Consider the following 25,032-nt stretch of genomic DNA (forward strand, 5'->3'; position numbering starts at 1 on the left):
GGTCCTATGATTCCAGTGGCTCTGTCCTCACATCTAGGCACAGGTGTGCCTGAGGCTGCCGCTTCCGGCTGGGTGGGAACTGAGAGTGAGCCTGTTTGCAACTGTTTGTGTCTTTCGTTAGGCATAATGAAAAGCTAGGTGTCGGAAGGACTTAAATCCAGTCCTCAGATCACTAATATGCAACAGAATGCTTATCCTTGTGAGATCCTAAGGAGTATTCCAGGGATACAATTAGTTACTTTCTTGTTACAGGAACAAAATGCCTGATACCTAACAGTTAAAGGGAGAAAGTTTTATTTTAGTTCAGTTTGTAGAGGTCTCAGGCTATAGTCAGCCAGCTGTGTGGCAGGGTGGCATGGCAAAGGAGAGACGGTCCATGGTGAGGCAGGCAGCAAGCAGCCAGCAGCAGCAGTAAGCCTCCCTTTCCCTTTGTATTCCATCCAGGATACAAGTCAGTTGGTTGATGCCACCGACACCTAGGGCAGGGCTTCTTCTTTCTTCAGTAAATTCATTTAGCCATGCCCAGAGCCTTGCCAAGCCAACTGATGAACTAATCCAACGCCACACACTTTTAATCCCAGTATCACCCACCTCCCCAAGTCCCTGCCTATGAGTACGTGAGGTTTTGAGTGGACATCTAGATATAGCCCCTTTCACCTCTTCCAGCACGGATGTTCCTTTACCTGCTCTCACTCATTTGATTTTGGCAGTTCTGTGGGACAAGGGAATCAGATAGTTTAGTGCCTGTTTCACAACATGGAAAGGTTAGAGGACTTGCACAAGGTCATCAGGAGCTTTGGGGCCAACCTCTGATTCTGTGGCTTATGCCAAAGGACTCTGACGTAAATATGATCTGAGGTCACCGAGTGCCACCTTTCTATACCTTAGGGTAGAGCAGTGCCTTCCTCACCCCAGCTTCTCCTACTGACCTGAAGAAATAGTAGGAGTTCTCATGGAGGAAAGGCTGGGAGCCCATGGCCCCCTTCATTAAAATAAATTCCTCCTGCCTCTCCTCATTCTAAATAGAAGGAAATGTAGATTTGGAGCAGAACCGAAGGAAAAGGGATTTCCCTTGGCAAATTATTTGCAATTTGTGGATTGGAGCTGACCCAGCTCCAATTCCCTCTGTCTTTGCAAAATGTGACCAGCTTATTAAAGAAGGAGAACTGGAGGCAGGCATCCCACAGGGGCTTGATAAGACAGGAGCAGAGCTAAAACCCACCGGCGTCCTCCTCCTGGTGCCTGAGGCTGCCGCTTCCGGCTGGGTGGGAACTGAGAGTGAGCCTGTTTGCAACTGTTTGTGTCTTTCGTTAGGCATAATGAAAAGCTAGGTGTTGGAAGGACTTAAATCCAGTCCTCAGATCACTAATATGCAACAGAATGCTTGTCCTTGTTGTGGCCTGTGGGTCTCAGTTAATGGGGGAGGGGGGCCCAGTTCTCCCTTTTTGTTTTTTGGTGGTATCAGGGACCACCCCAGGCCTCGCAAATGCTGGGGTAGAGCTCTACCACTGAGCCCCATGCCAACCCAGGATCTGCCTTTAGAGACACCAGGCGACTCTGAAGCAGGTGCTTCAGGACCACTGTCTGAGAAGCTGATGTCCAATGGGACTCCGGAGTATAATCTCTAAGTGACACCCCGCCCCCATTGCTTAAAGGCGCTGCTCTTGTGACACAAGTCCTGGGAGCGCTGATGTTTACCAAGAAGGTCCACTACTCACTGTGTAACCTGAAGTTCATTTAGAAGGCTTGCTTGACCACGGAGGTCTTCAAGAGCCTCTGCATCTAGGGTTCCATGCATATAGCTTCTCTAGCCTACCTTTAAACCAAGGGCAGTGTATGCAGAACAGCACTCATCTATCAGTAGTAGAGAAAAAGTCTCCTATGCATACCCACAGGAAGCTTCTAGAATGTATATTCAGCTCATTTGCCTGCCTGGTCCAGCCTGCCAGTGCCCTGGTCTCTCCCCGCCCCACCTTTCTTTGTCCCCACAAAGCTGTACCTGAGAGTTAGAGACCCAGGGAGAAAGACTCACACAGTCCCAGGTGATTTTTTCCTTTCTGGGGGATCTAAAGAAAATCAATGGATTCCTGTTTCCCCCTTGATCCGAGTTAGCCATGGAATGGATGGGTAAGGTAGGCCACGGGCCTTGACAATGAAATGGACTCCATAAGAAATGAATCTGAAAATTCCATTTATTAAAACAAATACATTGTCCATGTGGGACGAACATGTGCACATCACATTCAGGTTTTCCTGCTTTAACGTCTCTGCATGTCCCTCTTTGTAGAAGACACGGGCTATAGATCTTACGTGGGAAACATGTGAACAACCCTGGGGCTGAGAAACAGCGATGCATATGTGACAATTCACCATTGCCAGGAGCAGCTCGAAGCAAATATCAAGAAAGAAAGAAAAGTTGAAAACTCCCCTAACAACAGGTTTGATTTTCTCCAAGTTTCCTTATGTGGGCATGGATACATGGAGAAGGGGCTTTTATTATTTCATTTTTTCCTTGGCTGGCAACCTCTTCCAAATATTACTAGTAAAATCAGATTCAGAATGAAATTCTTATTTTAAGTCTTCTGATTTAGGTAATATCTGATGCCAAATAAAAATAACATTTTAAACTGGACTTGGTACTGAGACTGTTGCAAATATTTTTTCTTTGTAGAATTTGCATTCGAAATGGGTTTACTGTTTTCACTGACTAACTCCATGGCTGGTTCTCATTATTATTCTTCCATGTTTTACACAGACATGTAGAAATTAGGGCCTTACCTAAAGAATTGTCCTGATAGCCACCCTTAAGATAAAATTATGCTGGTGAAAATTGTTGTGGAATTTCTAAGGAAATTAAGCTCTTTTGATCCTAAACAATAAAAACACAAGCTTTTCTGCTTTAGTAAACACAAATATCCATTAGGGAAAAGTTCTATAAGGAATCTACTATGATAGTGCTGTCAGGTAAGGTGGGAAATGACACGAAAGTGCAGCATCGTCCCTAACTCCGTCTGGGCTGTAACTTCTGTCCTTTCTTCCTGGTATAAGCATGGTCACATGGGAGCTTCATTAACTTGTGATTGCCAAAATGACATGAAGGTGCTTCCTAAGATTTCTAGTTGCATTTAAATTGCTCCAAAAAATCTCAATTTATGTGGAAATATAAGGAGTCTTTCTGAAAAGAAACTGTGTGGACTGGAAAACTCTCTGGGCCTGCTAGTGGCCCTTGTAGTGACCACAGACAGCTTAGTGACCACTTATTCAGTTAATGTTTCAGCTTGCTTTCAAAATACATTTTTAACTGATTCCACAATATTATATTTCTAAGCTAATTGTACAAAACTGGGGTTCGATAAATACCTTGCCAGCTCTTTTTCACCCCCTAAGGATTGTCACTAACATCCCACTGGAGCAAAAGGCCGAGGTTTGTTCAGAACCGAAGTTTCTGAATGCATTCATACCCTCCAAAAATGCTGCCGCGTGCTCTCAACCCCTGCCCAGGCCTGCACCCGAACTGGGCGAACTTATGCCTCCCTCAGCACGCCCGAGAAGAAGCAAAGGAACATGTTCAGCAAGTCTGCTTCAGAATCTGTCCTTGGCATAGGAAATCTTTTCTTTTCCTCCTTTTTAGTTTTTTTTTTTTTTTTTTTTTTTTTTTTTTTGGGGAACCGGGGACTGAACTCAGGCCCTTGCACTTGCCAAGCAAGCATTTTTTTTTTTTTTTTTAATAGAGGAAAGAGAGTGGTGAGGAAAGAGAGAAGGATGAAGTTAATTCGAAGTCAATGGTCTTTGGGGGTTTGAAAGGAAGCAGGATGCGAGAGAGGCCCTTTTTGAGTAGAAGGGACGCGGACACAAGTGACGGATGCTCCTGCAGGGGCTGCAGCTCGGAGTGGCTCCAGCTGCAGGACTGGGAAGCATCACTCTGAACCTCTCATCCCGGGAAGGGAGCACTCGGAATGCAAGGAGGTTGTAAAGACCCAGGGACTCCGACAAGGTAGAGGAGCAAAACAAAGATTTCTTTGAAAAATTGAGAAATGACAAATGTAGGCGCTGTCGGAGTCCAGCAGACCCCTTTCTGGTGGAGCCAGCTGAGGGGGCTGCACATGCGCCCCAGAAGCTGGCTGCGGGGCCCTGTTGTCCGGGGTGGCAGCGTTCTGTTCCCGGGCCACTTTTTTGGAGTCCTCTGTTTGTTTCTTCTGATATTTGAACAAAGGAGGACTCTGGGGTTCTTGGTGAGAGCACAGAAAGTGTTCGTTTTGGTCTTATATTTCTGTGACTCGAGGAAGAGGGACCTTGCTCAGGTTCTCTGACCAAACGCTTCTCAGCTCATGGTGAACCTTTAACTGTCCTGCTTGGGGGTGCCTGTGCTGCCCTGGGTCCTTGCTAACCCAAAATGCTTTGGGATCTGGGAAATAGAGAAGAGGCGCTCCACCACGTTTAATTAGGAGGTATTTTAGGCATGGCTAAGGCTCTGAAGTAATCTCAATTTTCACACTACTGAGGGCTTTTTCTCCCCAGCATCTTTCTCTCTTTCTCTCATCTCTCTCCTTTTATAGTAAAACAACAAAACTTCTGAATGGATGTAACATAGGGACATTTTCATGCATTATTACTCAAAAATTGTCACAAAGATATGAAAGCACCAGTCACAACACATGATTTACTTGCAGAATCAAAGCTATCGTGTACAAATATTAGGAATAGTGATCAGAAAGCACAGACAACCGGTGGTTGTGTTTCGTCATTACCGTGAGGAACACCTCCCTAAGCATTCTGTGTGCTGTTCTTGGAGTTCAGCGTTACACACAAGTCCAGCCTTATCTCCAAACTACTCTAATGGGGAGGGACAGGGAGGAGGTAAAAGGAAGAAAGAAAAAGAAAGGCACAAGGACTAAACAACGATGCCATGGAACCAAACACTGGACTCAGCTTATCAAAGGGGATCTAAAGACAATGTTCATTCCGAGAAGGTCATACGTATCTTAGCTCAGTACAGCTGTCTGTTTTAATGTTTATTTGTTTTAAATATGAAGCAGAAACGTAAGGTCTCATGAGGGGGAGGGGCATAGCAGAAAAGAAGTGCCACCAATTTTATTTTTATACATTCCCCTCCTCCAGGCAGGTCTGCAGAATCAGATCTCTTAAGTCAGGATGTGGCTCGGCTTTCATTCTCTTAAAAGGGACCAGTTCTTTAAACATGCACAGCCTGGAGTTTCGCGATGGTTCTCCTCCCTCTCTTTAAATGCCGTGGGCGAGGAAGGCGCCCACTTTGCTAGAAACTCTACGGCAAAGTCCCAGGAGCCCGGAGGCTCTTTGGCCCCCTCCTGGAGACTTAAAGGATGGCGCAGAAGAACTTCTTCTCCCGAAAAGGGTTTTCTGAGGCCGGGACAGGGGTCAGCAGGGGGTCCTCCTTGGCATGCGCCTCACAGTAGGCCATCAAGTCTGCAGCTGCCTTGGAGACCTAAAAAGGAGGAACAGAAACAACCAGAATTGTGGGCAGGCGTGGACTCAGGCATGTGGCACAGTCAGGCAAGGCCCACGTCTTGGGGTCCGACAGCCTGCAGCCCCTCGCTGCTCTACCACTGCGTGCGTGCAGCAAGATACAACCTCCACATGTTGTCTTTCCTCACCACGGGAAAGGGAGCCAATGATGTGGACCTCACAGGATGCCCCTGCAGGTCCAGGGTGAGGTAGGGCGGGGGAGACACTCAGGGCCGAAGTCCAAGGAGACTCTTGTGGTCAGCGGCATGGCAGCGCCAGCACTGGCCTGGGACAGCCCTGAGAGCCGGATCTCCTTAAGTTTTGGACCCCAGATACCTCACTTGCCCTAGTGCCAGCCCTGCTTGCAAAGGTGAAATAAGTGAGATTCAACCTCTGCAGATGATTTAGGGCCTGGCACAGAGGAAACTGCCCACAGGTCAGTCACTGTGATCACACTTGGCCTCTCTGCTGCAGGGACTGTGCCAGAGATACCTAGAGCCGGGCTGCTCTTCCTCTTTATGCAAACGAATTAGTAACTATGTGCGTGTGTGTGTGCGTGTGTGTGTGTGCATTTGTGTGTGTGTGTGTCTGCGTACAGATACACAATCTTAGCTTTACATGGTACATATTTACATATTTTCATTATATGTTCATAAATACAGAGGTAAATCGTCAAAGTGAATCCAGTAAAAAATGTATAGCCAAACAATAAAAGTAAATCTAAATAATATAATTCACAATATTGTAACTATGACTCCAACCAAGTAGCGTATCTTTTAGGGATGCTTCACTACAGGCTGCCACTGATTTTGGTAACACTGTCATTTCTTAAAAAATTTCTTTTTTCTTTATGTATTTGGTACAGGGTCTCACTATGCAGCGTGGACTCCTGGTGGTCTCCTATCTCAGCTTCCCCAGCACTGGGATTAGAGGCATGTACCATCATACCTGGCCTCCACTCAACATGCCCAGGAGCGGGGCTGGTGTGGTATGTGGTCCAGGGCATCGAACCTTAGTCTCTGTACTTGCCTAAGCAGGCGCTTAGTCCACTAAGCTATCTCGCCAGCTCTCTTACAAAATTTCTGCAGCTCCCTGTTGGGAGTCACCAGAGGAACTTCCTTTGATTGGCCTCAACAGTGGCACATTTTCACTGCCTAAGGGGTGGATTTCATTTTGAAGAATAAACTAATACCCTGGAGATTAAGCAGACGACCAATCAGGAGAATGCCACTCGAGGTCTGAAACACAGAGTCAAGTTGTTTGTATGACATGAGACATTTGCTCTGAAACTCACTCCAAAAGATTTGTTCTGTGTGAGAATAATGATGTCACTATAGAATTATCAAAGCCTCTCAGAGTGGCTACGGAGAACATAATCTCCCATAAAAGCTGGGGAGATTGCATTGTTACTGAAACTACTCATCACCCTTCTTTAGAAGTAAGGTAGCTCCCCAGGGATCTCAGGATTGGCCATGTCACATATGGTTACTCAAGCCGTTGGCATTCAAGCGGAGTTGACATGGGCTGTACTTGGGCAGAAGAACCAGGGCCTCATGTGAATTTTGCCCTCTGCCTGTCTGCCCAGCTGAAATCATTCCTAGGGATCCCTTCATTGACTCAGAGGTTTCAGTACATGGTTTCTGGATGGCTGATTGAGGCTGGCAGTTTTAATCTCTAGTTTTCGAGGCTGATTCTTTTCTACTTAGGTCTTCTTTGCAGGAAACAGGGCATTATTTTGAGAAGGTTTCCGCAGGCAGCTAAAGGGGTCAAGAGCACAAAGCTTTAGACTCTCACTTTCCTGTTTTTACAACTGCATGAGGAGGAACAGTCACCATACTGTAGTTAGAAAGATATTTTAAACACATAAAGTGGCTCATGTCATTCCTGTATTTGAAACCTTCCATAACTTCCCACTGTACTCTGTAGAAAACTAAAACATCATAAAATAGCCAATGGAGTGTGCCTGTATTGGGCCTGTCTGTCTCCAATTTCATGCTGTATTGTTTTTCCTTGAAGGGTCTCTTTGAAGCTTTGAAAGCTCCAAGTTTTTTGCTGCCCGAGGGCTTTACATATCCAATTCTCCAGAACCTTCTTCTCACTTCCTCAACAAACTAGGTTGGCCTAGTTTTCCTCTAGGTGTCAGCAGAAATGTCACCCTCATCTCAGGCCCTCACCAATCACCTCCTTGTGACTTTCCTCTCCTCTCACTCTGTGCATATCACTCTTTCCTTTTAGCACAGTTAGAAGGTTAACTTGCTGTCTAATATTTTTCTTTCCCTTTAGACACTATGCCCCATAAAATCAGGACACTTATTTGCTTACTCGCCACTATATCAGCCTGGAAAGCAATAATTTGAAGTCGCATCCCACTTATAAAAATGCAATGAAGGAATACTTCATCTATGACATTAATGCCAACATTCTGTTTTGCGAATTTAAACACTGAAAAAATGTTATCAAGCTCAAGCTAACTGAAATTCTATGAAATAAAGGGTCTAGAATCTTCAAAACTGTCAAGGTCGTGCATGAAAGTGAAGGGTGTCTAAGTGGTGGGTCAGATGGGATACATATGTGCAACACATAATTCTGAATTGGGTCCTTTTGCCAGTTTGCAATACTTCAGTGGGGGACTCAGATAAGAAGATAGGAATGTGTCAAGATGAATTTCCTGGTCATGAGCATATAAAAGGAAGTCTTTCCTTATGGAGTACATACAAATTATCTGAAGGTGGTAACTTATGCTAAATGATTCCAGGAAAATGAAAATTTTTTCTCCCGTACTTTCAACTCTTCTGTAATTTTGAGGTTATTTACAGAATTAAAAAAAAAAAATACTTTGCAAAAGAAAGGAAAAGAGCAATTAGGGACAAGGAATACAGATAGCTTTTCAAAGTGACACCATAAAAAGGGGGGCCAAACAAGTGAGAGTGGCTGGGAGGAGAAATGGGCTGGTCAAGAAAGGGTTTAAATTTTACTGAAGATGGAGAAATGACCCCCCTCTGTTTGCACGCTGATGGCAACGACGAGGTACAGAGCCCAGCCTGGATGCTGCTGGCTGGCCAAGCTGGCTGTGGGATGGGGCTCGTGAAGAGCAGGAGCAGAGTTCTTCACAAGGGAGATAGCCCTGGATGCACAAGGAGGGAATTTTGATTATAGCATTGATCTTCTTGGCTTGCCAACTACTGAAATTCAACCTTACCAAACTGCTCCCAGAGGGGTGTGTCAGGCCACAAATATCCCCAGTGAAAGCCGTCAGACTGTGAATAGAGGCTCTGAAAAACAATTAGGAGCTACTCCAGGCACATACTTGACAGTTCTGTAAAGAAGCAGTTGTTAGTAAAGGTAAAAACCAGACCCCCCGGGCCGGGGAGCTGGCTCAGTGGAATAAGCGCTTCCCTGGCAAGTGCAAGGGCCTGAGTTCAATCCCCGGTTCTGCAAAAACAAACAAACAAAAAAAGCCCCAACCAAACCAAAAAAACCAGACTCCTCCAAATTTACGTGAAATGTAAAGATGTAAGTCCACTGTCGTTACATCTCGAGATGGAGATACATCTTGAAGCTGTGTCACAACACACATGCAGGCTACCAGACAAAGAAATAAGCATTGAGCAGTTGTCACCGCCTAGTCACATGGGTCAAGGGAGACATCCTTGACTGAGCATTATAAAGGTTTGGGCTATAAAACTATTCTTTTAGCTGGCTTGACTGAATTAATACTGCTACCCAGGGTTGATTTAAAAAGGACTTCAAAGGCCTGGCCAAATAGCTCAGCAGATTAAAGTGCCTGCAAGCAGGGGCAGGCGCAGGGGCAGGGGTTCAAACCCAGGGCCTGCTGTGCAGGCGCTGTCCCTGTCCCCAGGGCATGCTGAGGTAGCCACTGAGACTGGGCATGGTGGCATGTGCCTGTAATCCTAGCTCTTGGGAGGCTGTAAACAGGCGGAGCTCTACAAGTCCAATCTAGTAGTTAGACCCTGAATACCCTATAGACCCTTCCCTAAAATACAAGAAAAATAAATAAAAGGACTTCAAAAATGACATTGGATTGGGGACTTAAAAAGGGAAATGTATACAGAAAGGACAACCAAACTGTCTTTTCCTGCTCTGTCATATTAACTTTTCTCAATAGCAGATGCGTGGGTATTCCCCCACCAAATTCTCAGATGTCACCTGGTACCCTACAGTTTAACACATCTTCCCAAGGCAGCATCAGACCCCAAATGGCCCTGTGGCCCACTGTGTACACCAACTGCAAGCTGTGGGGCCCTAGGATTCTCTAACTTCTATCCCATTTGAGTACAGATCAGGAATTCTCATGACTTTGTCAGGTTCTATAACTTGCTAGAGTGGCCCAAAGGACCCGGAAACACAGTTAACTTACTACTGTCTAGCCATGACTAAGTGTATTTGAAAGCATAAGAATGGAGAGTAGGTGAAGATACATACTGGATGAAGCTGGAGGGATCCCAAGAACAGAAGCTTCTGTCACCATGGATTTGGGGTGCACCATCCTCCTGACATGCGGATGTATTCATTAACCTGAAAGAGTCCTGAACCCTGCACTTCTGGGGCTTTTATGAGGAATTTATCTTGTAGGTATGAAAAATTATTAACTGCAGTCCCATCTTCCACTGAGGCTGTGGGGTAGGACTGAAAACTCTAAGTCTTATTAAAACAAAAGGTGTTGCTGTATCTACATGTGTAACCACTCCCCATCCTGCTGCCAGTTCTGGGACTTGAACCCAGGGCCTTGAGCATGCTAGGTAAGCACTTTAGTGCTGACCTACATCTCCGGCAATTTTATTTATTTATTTACTTATGACAGGGGCTTGCCGAACTGCCCAGACTAACCTCGAGCTTGTGATGCTCTTGCCCCAGCCCTCCTGAGTATTGGGATTATAGTCACATGCCACTGTGTCCTCTCTCTCTTACACAGGAAATTACTATAAACACTGAAGAGTACTTGGCAATGTGTGTGAAGGCAAAAGAATCTGATGAACATCCAGAAAGGCATCAAGCATTTTCAAACTAAGGTAATAAGTTGGTCTAACGTTTGACTAGAAACATCTCTTACCCAAGTCCAAGGCTGCTGGCTGCTCCCATGAATGGCTTTATTTTTCCATCGTATCATTGGTTTTTCAGTTCAAATAAGGAACACTAACAAATTCGGGTGAAGCAACAGTAAATACAGAAGACACCGTAGGACCTTTGGTATTTCTTGGTGTTAAATTTTTGAATTAGGGATGTTCAAGTTGTACTACCCCTGTAGTTGTTAGATGCAACGCATGAGGCCAGGTCCTTGGTACTTAACAAAAATCTATCAGATTGTTAAAATTGTATCAATTTTCAGCAAACTGGAGTGCTCTGCTCAGTTATTCATGTACACCAGAACTTAGTTTTAAAATATTTGCCTCATTTCTGGCATATTAAATGAGTTATGTCTAGTGCTCTTTGACCACCTCCCTTTTGTTTTTAAGTCCTTTGGTATATATTTTACTCATTTTATCCTCCTTAGAAATATTCTCAGTTGGTCCATACAGATAATTATTTCCCATTCTTCCCACTAAAATTGAACACAAGCGCTTTAGGGAAAGGACAGTCCAGCTTTCAACTCACACACTGGAAAAATACATACTAAGTCCCAAGCCCAGGATGTATGTCCTCTTCCTAGTACCAAGAATGCTGTGTAGCTGGCCTGCTTCTCAGTACAGCGCTCCCAAATTCCGGTCCAGTATATTACGTGTCAATCATCAGAAAGAGGATTTAGCCATTGGAAATGCTCAGATTTGGTTCACTAATTCACATATTTTTCAGTCTCGCAAATTAGCCCGTTCATTCATTTTGAATTGTTTTAAAACGAAAGTGAACTACAAGTGCTAGCTACTTACACTCATCCAATGATAGGCAGCATTTAACTATTCATTTATTTAGGACAGGGTCTACAGGGTCTCAATTTCAAATATTTTTGAAATTTCTGTGCGGAGTCCATTTACAGATCAGACTTGTAGTGATTTTCCTGTTTTCAGCCTCCTAAGTGCTGGGTTTACAGGCATGCAACAGCATACCCAGCTTGAGAAATATTTTTGAAAAAAAAAATGAAATGTTTTTGAAATTTCTGTGCGGAGTCCATTTACGTAGATCAGACCTGTAGTGATTCTCCTGTTTTCAGCCTCCCAAGCACTGGGATTACAGGTGTGCGCCACCACGCCCAGGCTCCATCACTGTCTCAGTGTGCCCTGGGGGCAGGGATGGTACAGCATGACAGGGGTTGAACCCCGGCTGCTGTGCTCTGCCTAAACAGGCACTTTAGTCCCCTGAGCTATCTGGCCAGCCCAGCAAATGATCTTTTAAAAACAATCAATTCTTCCCTTTTTAATTTTACCTTTGAATTTTCTCATATTAACATAGTTTTATTTCGTCCATCACATTCATGCTTCGAATCTCCAAATTCATATTGGAATTTTCAGGGAAGTATACGTTCCCAGTAACTTGTTAAATGACACTTATAGTATACAAATCTTAAGCTGTCTACTGAAGAGGTAGAATTTATCGAATGCTTGTAGGTCCTGCATCACGAGAGATGCAAAGGACACCGCACAATCTTTGGCTTAAGGACCGTGTAGTATGCATAGTCCTTAATAAGGTTGCCAATAGAAACCTTATTGGACAAAGCTGCAATGAATTAGTAAATTTAGTCAGAGTAGGAAAAGAGACTCATGAACAAAGAGAAACTGAGCTGACCCTAAAGGAAGAGTTTGGAAAGGTAAAAAATTAAGGGGAAGGCTGCTCCTAGTGAGGAACCCGGAATAACGGGGTGGGGGTGATTTTCATAGCACATTGTTAGAACAGCAGTGAGAACCAGCTAAAAAGATCCTCTGGAACTATTTGGAAGAAATGAGAAATACATATTTCTTTTCTTTTGGTTTTCAAATACTTTTGAGACAGGGTTTCACTATGTAGTTGAAGCTGGCCTTGAACTCACTTTGTAGTCAAGGTTGGTCTCAAACCCACAGCAATCCTCCTGCCTCAGCCTCCTAAGTGCTGGGATTACAGGCATGCACCAGCATACCCAGCTTGAGAAATAGTTTTGAAATTTCTGTGCAGAGTCCATTTACAGAGCGCCCACTCAGTTAAGAAGAGGCAAGCATGTTACCCATGCTCCTTCACTTTCTTTTGCTCTTACATCTACATTCTTTTTCTTACTGTGATGAGTGACCTTTGTCAAAAAGCATCTCTCCAGCTTGCAATAGTTCCTGGCTTCTTTCCTATCCATGTGGGTGAGTTAGTTCCAAGCCACGACTGCACAAAATGGTTCATTTGGACCCCAGTTGAGTCTAGTGTCAGTCCTGTTCTTGCCAGAACAGAGAGGCCGCTCTGTGACTACGGCATTGAGCTGAAAGGCATTCACTGAGCCACTCTGTTTCTGTCTTCCTGGAGCTGGACTTGTGTTACACCAGGAGCCATGGAGGGCCATCTTGTGCCTCCACCCACGGGGGACCGGGCAGCTCAGAAATCCTTTCTTCTTGGGACCATAAAGAGGTGACATAGAGAGACAGGCAGAGACATGTGATGGAGCCTTCTAGTTGGCCCTTCCAGTGTTCATCTATCTTATTTCTGCCCTGGTTCTAAGATGTCCTATACAAGGCATGATCAAAATATATGGTGAATGTTACAATTATTAGAGCAAAAAGGGCCGGCAAGAGAGCTCAGCGGTCTAAGTGCCTGCTTAGGCAAGTGCAGGGACTGGGTTCAATCCCTCACACTGCATGCAGTGCCGGTCCAGCCCCTGAGTGCACTGAGCTGGCCACCGAGAGCCAGTGTGGTGGCGCACGCCTGTAATCCTAGCACGGGGGAGGCTGAAAGCAAGAGGATCACTGTGAGTCCTAGATGCAAAGTGAGATTCTATATCAAATACATAAATTAAAAGAAAATTAAGCGGAAGACCCAATACTACTACGGATTATTGGACTCTTTTAGAATATTTTTGCTGAGTTAACACACCTATAATATTTAAATGACGGAACTAAACAAAAAAGGAGCTATATAAATGAATGTCCATTTTGTATCTGTGTATTCAAAATGGTTAGGCTAGATATATAGTTACATTCTCTTAATGAATAGAGGGATTTGTTGTAATAGTGTTTATAAATAGGATATCATGTCTGCATCTTGTACAGCAAATAACCACTAGGAAGACAGTATGCAATGTGTTAATTATTGAAACTGTCCTACCAATTTGATTTGAAACTGTCTCATTGCTATTTGTCTGTCAATAAAATTATGGAAAAAAATAAAGAGAATAAAAAATAAAAACAACAGAGTTTCAAAACAAAAAAAAATTATGAACAAAGAGACATGGCCATCAATATGCCTCAAAATCCTGCCCCTAGCTTTCAGCATCATTTTGCCACTTGCTGAAGTACCTTTTCCTTTCTGAAGTAGTTTTGCCAGCCCTCTTTCATGAGTGGCATAAGATGTGATGAGAAGTGCAGTGAAGGCTGCTGCCCAGCGCCAGCCAACGGAAAGGCAGGACGGTGAGAACACGACAGTGGACCCTCACCCGCCTTAGTCACTGGAGCTGGCACCATGAGCTTCTGGCTTTTCCCAAATCTCAGAATGGCCACGAAAAATAAACATTTTGAATCAATTCGGGACATGGAGGTGCCCCAACAGTGCCATAAAGGACACCAAAGAGGACTCCAGAACTGCTTCACAAAGTGGCAAGAACAGTGAGATAAGTGTATTCAAAGTGAGGGAAATATTTTGAGGGGAATTAATGGCAATATGTTTTTAACTGAAGACATTTCAGCATTCACTGTAGATTTTTAATCACACCTTGTATTTTTATTTATTTTTTATCTTTTCAAAATTTTATTGATAAACAGATAGCAATGAGACAGTTTCAAATCAAATCGGAAGTACAGATTCAACAAATAACACACTGCATATATTCTTCTTAGTGGTTAATTGCTGTACAAGATGTGGACTTGAGATCTTATTTACAAACACCATTAGAACAAATCATTCTATTCATTAAGAGAATGCAACTGTATATCCATCCTAACCACTTTGAATACACAGATACAAAATGGACATTCATCGGTATACCCCATTTTTTCTAAGTTCCGTTATTGAATATTATAGGTGTGTAAACTCAGCAAAATATTCTAAAAGAGTCCAGTAGCCCATAATAGCATTGGGTCTTCTGTTCAACTGGCAATGTCAGAAATACACCTTGTATTTTGTATAATCAACCATCTTTCTGCTTCAGCCCGCTTGCTGTAGGTTCCTGTTGTTAGGCACCCAGAGAGCCTCAATGCAGTGATGAATAAAGATACTCACCGCAGCCCTGCTGTCCTCTGCTGCTGTACCTGTTTCCCATGCTCGTGTTCTAAGGACAGCTGTCTTTTAGTCCACCACTGCCCATTGTTAGTGTGGCTATTTTGCTATTTCATAAACCTAAGTGTCACAGTTCATCACCCCTCTCTACCCCTCCCCTGGTCCTCTTTCCCATTTTCCTTTATTTCCCTTTACTCTCTGTCCTTGAATAAAATGCTAACAAAGAAATACAAAACAACAGGGAGCATAATTAATATATGCCTGGGGCTTAGGAACAGATAATGGTATCATTAGCCCAGATTTTCCAGGACTTGGGATGCAACGGGATAAGAAACAGGGAAATTGAAAACAACAGCATTACTTCCATCCAGCAGGGCTGCTCTCTACGACCTGAGCCCCTCTGGAGTTCTCCTGAAGGATGAACTGTCACTTGTGTAAGGGGCCCTGAGTGGCTCTACTGCCAACTGTTCCCTGTTTCATTTTTTTTTTTTTTTTAAAGTCCTACTCTCTGCCAACTGAGATATAGAAGCCTCTTCCAGATGTACAACAGATGATTAAAAAGAAAACAACAAAAAACATGGCAAATGCTGCTGCTGAGTGCCGTCCAATGGAAAGGCGGAGATCGCTTGGACCATAATAAACAGGGTGGCAACTCTCAACTGTAATTCCTTTTAAAGCATTTTAACAACAGATGGGAATGCGAGATGAGCGATGGCAAATTGTTCTTTGTGCTTTGACTTCCGAGTGTCGGTCATTTTCATTTGTGTGGGCGATCACACCAGTAAGGTTCAGGTTTTTTTTTGTCAAGAAATGTCATCGTGGAAGATGAGACTCAGTTCTGTGGTTTCAGTCCTAAGACTAAGGTTCAAAATGCTCATTGGAAATCTCCCAGTGGTCATGTGAAAAAAAAAAAAACAAAAAAAAACAACCCACATTCATCAAGATCATATCTGATGTGATACCCACTTTGTGTGTGTGTGTGTGTGTTTTCCTGTATTCAGGATCTACAGAGTCTGCAGGACCTCACTACACAGATCGAACTCGTGGTGATCCTCCTGTTTTCAGCTTTTCAAGCGCTGGGATTACAGGCTCACACCCAGTCTCCATCGCCATCTCAGCACACCCCGGGGGCGGGCCGGCCGCTCCGCTCTGCCTAAGCAAGCGCTTTAGTCCGCTGGGCTATCAGGCCGGCCCTCCCACTGTGTTTATTGATCTGATGGAAAGTGTGTGAGCTAAGTTTGTACCCAGAAACACTGTGATGCCTGTGAATATGATATAAGGAGGACTCATTAGAGTATTTAAGAAGTGATGTGTGCAGAATACAACGCAAGAAATGGGCGCTTTCAGCCTTCATCGTGCAAAGCTCAGTGTCACGCACTGAAGCCTCACTGGTGCAGCCGTTTCTACCCAGTGAAAACATCACAGAGCCTCCTCACCTACCTCGTTCACCACGTCTGGCCCCATGCAGCTCCCCTGGTGTCAGCATGACTATCAAAGGCAAACACCGAGGCCGCTACGACAGCACAACTAAAGACACTCCAGAAAGAACTTCCAGAGCTGCTACGGAAAATGGAAAAAAGTGATGGGACCGGTGTGTCAGAAGTTAGGTAGGGGAGGGACTTGGAGGGGTATTAATCGCAGTGTCTTGTTACTGGGAGAATCTTTCAAAATGCAAACACTTGCCATATATTTGATCAGGGCTTGTCCATAAAGCTCTTGGTGTTTTTTTGTTGTTTTTTTTTTAATGGCTTTAAGAGATTGCTACTATAACTGGAAAAATATCACAAACCTGGTGTCTTCCGAGAAAAGCCCCTTCCTGCTGACAGATCATGCACAGAAAGCAGGTGGAGAAGCTGAATGCTCAGGAGCTTTGGAGGGGGTGCTGAAGGCGATCCCCAAGCCCTGAACCAGCTAGCTGACACCTGTGTCAATGCAATCACAGTTCCATCCAACAGCTAGACTAAAAATAACCTAGCACTTTACCATGGCAGGCTTGCCTGGCTCGGAGGAGCAGAACTAATGCTGAAACGTGCCGGCTGCACGTCCAACAGGGGAAGGCGTAATGACGTCAAAAAGCACTTAGACTGGAATGTGGCGATCACCCAGGACGACCACAGCTCACTGTGCTCAGTTTATTAGCAAATGCATTTTTATTCCTCTCAGTAGCAATTTATCTGTGTTTCTTCAAAGGACGATCAGGAGGCTATTGGCTTCTTTCTGATGCCTTTGGTAATTATGTTTCCTGCACATTTTATTTATGTGGATGCTATATCTGGATCATTTTGGGGGGAAGAGTAACTGTTTACTCAACTTCAGACCTTTGAGGGCAAGAAGCATGTCTATCCAGCTTCCTACCTCTAGAACCTAACAAGTTCTAGAAATTTAAAAACCTCTCAATAAAACATTGGTTAGGTTAATGAGCAAAATGCTAACATTCTGAAGAGGGTCTTGGAAAGCCTACCTAAGGGCCTAATGAGTGGTCTGAATCTTTAAGAAATTGGTGCTGTTAAGCACTAGTAAGGCAGAAGGGAGAGAGGCACAGGAGATGGAATGTTCCAGGCATTTGAAATTCCTATCAGGGGAGTTTAAAGGGGCTTTGTAGAACCCGTGGGTGAGTGGAAGGGGACTAGCTGAAGGGCTGGGTAGGGGCTGGAGGAGCCTCGTAAGAGCTGCTAAGGAGCTTGAATTCTATTGAGGAATCCCAGTGTACTTTTCAGAGGGAGAGAGCACAGATAGACTCCTTCCTTTTGGAAAATTTTCTTTGGCAGCAATGTGACAGCTGATTGATAGCAGGGGCCGAGATAGGTTGAGACGGGATTGCAGAAATTGGTACAACACCTGATAGTCAGGAGTTCAGGTGAGGAATGAGGAAGGACCAAAAGGTTTCCAGCTGTCCACTCTTCTCTTCTGTCAGTTTTTACCATCCATCAATGCATCACATCTTCTTTCAGGAATAGTAGCAGAAGATGGCAACTACAGTGCAGTTTCGAGACTTTTAGCGGGGCCACCCCAAAATGCTAAGAGGGACCAAACCCTCCCTCCCTCATAAAAGTGATGAATGTCTTTTCTGAGACCATAATCCTTGGGTCTTCACATCTGTCAGCAGCTTGTAGCCCACCTGTCACTTTAATTTTTCAGCAAGGGAATAAGAAGAAATAAGCAAGAAAGGAGAAGATACAGAAGGTGGCAAAGAAACAGGTAGATGGTAAGGACTCTGTGTATTTTATTCACTGCTGGAGAGGAATTAAAGGGGTTGAAAGAAGAGCAGGAGTGGATCGTTCTTATGATCCTTTGTGACCAGAAGTCACATTTTACAAAGGAACTTTGGAAGTATGCAGACTTTCCCTTTACTCTCTAGGGCTTGCTGATGGGGGCTAGAAGGCTCAAACCCCATCCCTTAGGACAGTGGCTCTCAACCTGCACTGTACATCAAAATTAACTGAACAGTGCTGATGCCTGGCCACACCCCAAGAGATTCTACCTTAATTGGTCGGGCATGATTTGGGAATCGGTCCTTTTATAGAATCCTCTGGGTGATATAAACATATGGATCAGTTTATGAATGTAAATCATTCCTGTAGAGGAAGCAGTAAAACACTTTTTCTGTGAAGGAATGGGGAGTATATACCTTGGGCTCTATTACAACTACTCTGCTCTGCTGTTGTAATGTGAATACGGCCATAAGCAATATGTAGATGAGGGCATACAACTCTGTCTCAATAATACTTTATTGACAAAAATAGCAATGCACTAGGCATGATGGTACATGCCTATAATCCCAGCATTTTGCGAGGCTGAAGCTGGAGAAAAGTCTGAACCTAGGACTGGGGAGATAGCTTGGTGGTCTAAGTGCCTTCCAGGCAAGCACAAGGTCTTGAGTTTGATCCCTGGGATCACATGCCTTGCCGGCCCTGGAAATGGGAGTGATGGTGTTTGCCTGTAATCCCAGTGTCGGGGAGGCAGAGACAGGAGGATCACTATGAGGGTGAACTTTGTAGTGAGATCCTGTATCAAATAAATAAATAAATAAGAAAAGTCTGAACCCAGCCTAGGCAACTAAGTGATTTAATGAGACATTGTCTCAACTCAAAAAAAAAAAAAAAAAAAAAAAAAAAGACTAGGGGTGTAGCTCAGTGCAAAGACTCTGAGTTCAACTCCCAGTGCAACAAACAAATAAATGTAAAAATTTAAAAATAGGCAACGGGCTGGATTTGATCATGAGTTGTGGTTTATTGATCCTTGTATAGTCCAAAAGATAGCAGGATGGACCAAGTTGCTCAGTAAGGCATGGAGAAAGCAAGAAAAATACCCTAGTTTTAAAAAGACATTTGAAAGAATGTTCTGGTTTTATTTCAGTGCAGTGAGATATATTTTTGAATTTCATTTCATAAAATGCTTTTGGGAAAGTAAAGTGATGACTGACAAAAATTCGCCCTACCATCCTACATAGCTATCTATTCACAGCGACACTGTGGGGCCAACTTCACATTCAAATTCTGTAATGAAGAGTTGAGATTTAAAGTCTTGGTTCGATATGAGTTAGCCTCAATTTATGGCAAAGCTGTCAGGTTAGGCCCAGAAGTGCAGAAAGGAAGAAGTAGATTATTCAGTTTCATTAAACCCACGTAGTTTGACCTCTTAGGGAGACCAGGTGTAACTTTTTGTATGTTGAGGGAAAAATCCAGTTAGGTATAACTAAGAAAAGAAAAAATAATCTGCAGCAGTCACTAGAAAGGTTAGGCAGGAGAGACAGACCCTTAACCTTAGAACTTGAACTTAGAGAAAAGAAGTTAGGACACAAATAAGAAAAGACTCTCTTCCAGGTTGGGCAGATGACCCTACAGCCCGGTGGGTCTCTTGGGTTCTTGTATTTCCTCAGCTGGAATTTAGCCACGGACTTGTGTTTTGCTTTGCCTTTGTTTTTAATCGGATAGGGAGAATCAACTTTCATTTGTGCTATCATTTCATGCTAAAGACATCTAGAGAAAAAATACACATACTAGAAAAATGTACATTTTTGCTTATTGCTGTGATTTTCCTCCTATGGTCACTAATCTCATCCCTTTCTATGGCAGAGCAGTCAAGAGACAGGTGGGCAGGAATTGTGCTCCTCGTAATTGCCCTCGATGGGCTGCGGGGGTTATGCTGTTCTCACCTTTATCCTATCGATGTTGGCTTCCATCTTAAGCTGTTCTACCAGCTTCCTGGCTTGCGCTATGCTGGCGGTGTTGTTGCTGGCCATTGGAGCACTGGGTGGGTCTTTCAGACACTCTAGAAAAGAAGACCAGGAGGAAGTCAGTGTCAGAATCCATGAGTTGCCACATGCACAGGTTTTTGAAACACCATGTTCCTCTCGCCCTCTCCATGTACCACATCTGATTGCCAGGCAGACAGGCTGGGGTTTGATTTTCCAGTTCTCTACCCTTCTCCATCCCTTCTTCAGAGGAAAAAGAAAAGAAGAATGTGCACCAAATTAGGTCGAATAAGATGCACGCTGCTACAGTAAGAAAAGAAGCCACTTAACGTATGCGGATGTCTAGAGTAAGTTGAGATGGTAAAGGTTGTTGTGTGTTTCTGCTGCAAATTGTCCTTGAAGGATGAAGCAGAGGGATGTGTGGTCAGTGCTACACTCCAGGACTCAAGACTCTCTTTCCAGTGTTCTCTCAGTGGGCTTGAACACCACCCTGCTGGCTCACTGGGACACCTCAGCCTATCGTACTGCATAGGAGCGGACGGAGGGGCTGCCTTTTCAGTGTCACTCAGTGGGAACAGTGATTCCTCCCTATTCTGTCTGAAACACAGTTCGATTCCCAACTACCCTATTTGCCCGCCATTCTTCAGGACTACATCTACAACGTCTAGGCGAGGGAAGGCCATGTGTAAATTGTTAAGTACTTGAATCAGCGTCCTTACGTTTTGCCAAATTAAGTACAAAAGACTGACACACTCAGTGAATGTGGAGGTGGAGCACACGCACTGTGAGAGTGGACCTCTGTGCCTGGGGAAGACGGTGCTCAGGTTGCTTCGCTCTAACTGTATACTAAGGCCACTGCCTCTGCTGTGCCTTCTGCTCCTCCCAGTCTTATTGGCACCTTGCTTATCATCCTTCTGGACACATGATCTCACCCTAACAGTGTTGTGCACCTCAGAAGGTGCCCTATTTTATATTTGGTGCCCGTTTCCCACATTGTGATTGGGTCTTACTCCTGGTCAAAGTGGCCTAGGTACCTGCAGGACCATGCGCCTTTTGAGGTCACTGACCCCAATACTGAAGCAAAAACCTGAACGCTTCAGCTTAACTAGCAAGTGACCTGGGGGTGGGGGACAGTAAACGCTGCCTTAGTCAACACTGGCTGAACCTTGTTCTGAGGCATTATGCTAAATGCTATGACTTCTGCTGGCTCTGGGAAATTTTTTATCGAGGGATAAAACAAGTCTGGGTCACCTATCTCAGAAAGGAAAGAGGATACACAGAACATTTTCAGAAGAAAGAATAATCCATCATACATTTTTTACTTAGATTAAACCACCGAATTTAAGAAACAATTTTCTGCTGTGGTTACCAAAAAAGCAACAGCCTTGCTATACATTTTCTTCTTTCTTGATATAATTCTTCAAGACAAAAGAAGAAATTATACATCATCTTCTGTAAACATACAAGCTTTCTCTCAGAGAGTCACTTTATAAGGAATACTGCAAAATAAGGCAGCCAACAGCATTTGCAGGATAAATTGGAAGATAATTAACTGTTCCCTCAACTTATTTTCAAAGGCACTGGGAACAATAAAGTGAGAGAGACGATGGAAGAGATTTCTGAAGCCACATTGATCTCCGAAGTGTACTTTCATACGCTCGAAGATCAAGGGAGGGAAAAATACATGTAAAAACAAAAAAATAAAATAAAATAAAAAGCTAGTTTCATCAGCATGGCTAGGGACCCAAGCATCTCAGCCTGCAGGGAAATTATAAATTATTGGCTCACAATCAAACAAACCTCTATCAGCCTAGCAGGACTTCACAGGGCTGAGGGAGAGCATTGACAGATGTAGTAGGGTAACCTAAATTTTTCTTTTCTTTTCAGAACTGGGGATTGAACTCAGGCCCTTGCACTTGCCAGGGAAGTGCTTATTCCACTGAGCCATCTCCCCAGCCCCAAGGTAACCTAATTCTTCTGTTCCTTCCAAATTACAGGCAGTCATGATTTATTAACCCCTGGACACTGTTCTATAAAGACACTCTTTCCACCAAACTGTGATAGCTGATAACTCTTCAGTCATCAGAGAACACAGAAAATCAGAGGATTAGCAAATCCTTGTGAAGAATGAGGAGGACTGGGGACTCTAGTCTGGCCAGCTACTCTTCTGCCTTGGAGTCTAACCCAGACCACACAGCAACTTGTCGCAGAGCCCGCTTCGCTTCCCAAGACTCCTCCGTTCTACCTTTTCCATTAGTCACGACCCCTCTTCTTCACAGTGATCATAAGAAGCCTGAACCCTGGCTGGGTGTGGTTTGCCGAAAGACACATTGTGCAGCTTCCTTTGCAGCTAAATATAGTATTCTGTCAGCGGCAAGCAGAAATGTCCTTGAGGGAAGGAGTCCTACACCTTGCTTCCTCCCCTCCTGCCACTGGCCATCTTGGACACTCCTCAGTAGACAGGAAGGGCCTGTGTCCTCAGTGGTTGTGTGGAGATGCCGTGCCAGCTGTGGTCTGGCATCTCTTACGTGTGCCAGAGATAACTACCTACCTTACTCAAACCACTATTAGTAGGAGTGTCTTTGCCCAGGAGACATAGTATGAGCTGATTAAATGCCCCACGACTTTCAGTGGAGCATGTAGGAAAGCCTATGTCCTACTGTCTTTTCATGCTCCTTTAGAAAAGCTCTGAGCATGCTGAGGAGACTGAGACAGAGAATGTTGTTCTAGTGCCATGCTAAGTAAGATATTTACTGCAAATCTAGTTGCTTAAACAGTAGGGACTTTTCTTACAGCTCTGGAGATAAAAGGTCTAAAAAGGGGCCCACTAGGCTAAGATCAGGTGGAGCAGGCCTGTGGTCCTCCGAGAGGTGGGGTGTCTAAGAATCTGGATCCTATCTTGGGTCAGCATGCCAAGGCGCACAGCATTCCTTGGCTTGTAGCCCCTTCCTCCAACTTCAAAGCTGGCAAAGGTAAGTTAGTTTTTCTGACTCTGACCCTACTTCAGCCCACCTCTTCCACTATAAGGAATACTGCTAACCACAGTGCACCCGCTCACATAATCCTAGATTATCTATCCCCCATAATGTAGACCATAATCTATCTGGTTATTTAAAAATCACCAGATCAGGAACCCTAATTTCACTTGGATCTGTGTTCTCCCTTGCTGTGTAATTGAACGTATGTATAGGTTCTGGAAGTTGGACTGTGACTAATTTGGGGAGTGAAGTTATTCTTCCCATCATGGAAGGAGACTTCTGCATAGCAAGGGAATGGAAGTAAGGAGGTAGGGTGTTGAGATGTGGAAAGAAGATGGGAGGGATGGGTACCTAGAAATGCTGGAGACAGAAGCCAGCTGAAATGAAGTTCAGAGAAAGAGTGAACATAAGCACTGGCTCCTAGTTTTAGGCAGTCACATCACGAGCGTTCCTTTACCATATGTCCCTGAAAGAGCACTGTGCCAGTTTCAGAATTACTTCATACAGGGGTCTGCAATCCTTGGGTCACAGAGCAGTAGCAGTTTCAGAAGAACAGGGCCCTGAGCAAAGCTTCATCCGTCTCTACAGATGCTCCCCGTTGTTCTCATCACCACGTGAACTTTGCCTCCTATCAGAGCAGCAGAGGCATTAGATTCTCACAGAAGTGTAAGCTGTCCTGTGAACTGTGCATGGATCTGGGCTAGAAGCTCCTTATGGGAATCTAATGCCTGATGATCGGGGTGAAGCCAAGGCGGTGATTCTGGTAGTTGGGAGGGGCTGCAAATGCAGATTAATGATAGCAGAGAGGTTTGACCGCGCAAAGAGTGTAATAAATCCATTGCTTGTAGACTCCTATTAAACCCTGTCAGTGAGTGGCAGGGGACAATTAAGCTGCATCTGCTGGCAGGCTTTACAGTGCCAAGTGAATTGATACACGTCCGTTGTATAGCTGCATCTGGCGGCAGCCTCTAAGTCAGAATCCGACATTTATTTCAGTTTGTGCTTGACCCACCTATGGTTGATTTACCACTTCTAATCATGCCTTTTTCCTACACTTGTCTCAGTTACAGTTTTGCTAAGCTCTAAGCTAACCCTAACTAAATTCAGTGAAAAACAAATCTCATGCAGAGCTCCTTTGAAAAGGGGGAAGACCCAGTGATGACAGGGCAGAAGACTCTAAGACTGCCAACAAAAAGAAAGCTACCCTTGAAAGAAAATACCCAGAGTCTTACTAAAAATACCAGATCCATTGCACAGGCAAGTCACATTCTCCAAGTCTGCTTTGTACTTAAAGCAGGGTGACCAGGTATTTGGAGTAGTCATGGAACCTCAAACTGTTTCACCCTGTCTAGACCAAGCCCTCTACATTAAAATCAAGCCTTTACAGTTTTTCAAAAGAAGAAAAACCACAAACATAAAGAACAGAAGCAATTATCGAAGGCCACCACTTCGTCAAAGGTATCTGTACTATCATTCTTAGTAGCTAACCACCTTGGTAAAGCCAAGCAGCTCTTTGCCTTCTTTCTTCAAAAATGAGACCCAGCTAGAAAATAATCAGCCTTGAAAACTACAGATCAAAAATGCCAGCCTCAATTGGCCATCCTCTCTTTACCTGCTGACACTGTTCTTTCTTTGGTGACTAATATATAAGGTGTGCGCATGCGCGCGCGCGCACGCACACACACACACACTATTCTAAAAGGGCTGCTGTACATCACTGATTCTTTTTCTTTTTTATTGTAGTAAAATGCACAGCATAAAATTTATGATCTTAAGCATTTTAAACATGTAGTGGAGCAGTATTAAGTCTAGATTGCTTTATAACCATTATTCATCTGAAGAATCTTTTTTGTCTTGCAAAAAAAATTTTATACCATTAAACAACATTGCTCCATTCTCTCCCCACTCCAGTCCCCAACAGCCACAACTCAACTTCCTGCGCCTATGGTTTTGTTGGTTTTAGGTATCTCGTATAAATGGAATGCAATACGGTTGCATTTTTTGATGACTGGCTTATTTAACTTACTGCAATTTCTTTAAGCT

The 25,032-nt window shown here is 44.1% G+C and overlaps 1 protein-coding gene across 3 annotated transcripts in view; it reads right to left on the reverse strand.

The window, feature by feature from the left end:
* Positions 1-3,715: 3,715 nt before the first annotated feature.
* Gng2 (G protein subunit gamma 2) overlaps positions 3,716-25,032 on the reverse strand; it is a 125,102-nt gene continuing 103,785 nt past the window's right edge. For all 3 annotated transcript variants that reach the window (XM_004638751.2, XM_023723746.1, XM_023723747.1), the window contains 2 exons: positions 19,973-20,088; positions 3,716-5,461 (listed from right to left, as the gene is read on the reverse strand). In XM_004638751.2, the coding sequence (XP_004638808.1) occupies positions 5,333-5,461; positions 19,973-20,059 (216 nt within the window). In that variant the 5' untranslated portion in view covers positions 20,060-20,088 and the 3' untranslated portion in view covers positions 3,716-5,332. The remainder of the gene's footprint in view (positions 5,462-19,972; positions 20,089-25,032) is intronic.

This window comes from Octodon degus, unplaced genomic scaffold (assembly GCF_000260255.1).
Source record: "Octodon degus isolate 3935 unplaced genomic scaffold, OctDeg1.0 scaffold00102, whole genome shotgun sequence".
NCBI classification, from domain to species: Eukaryota; Metazoa; Chordata; class Mammalia; order Rodentia; family Octodontidae; genus Octodon; species Octodon degus.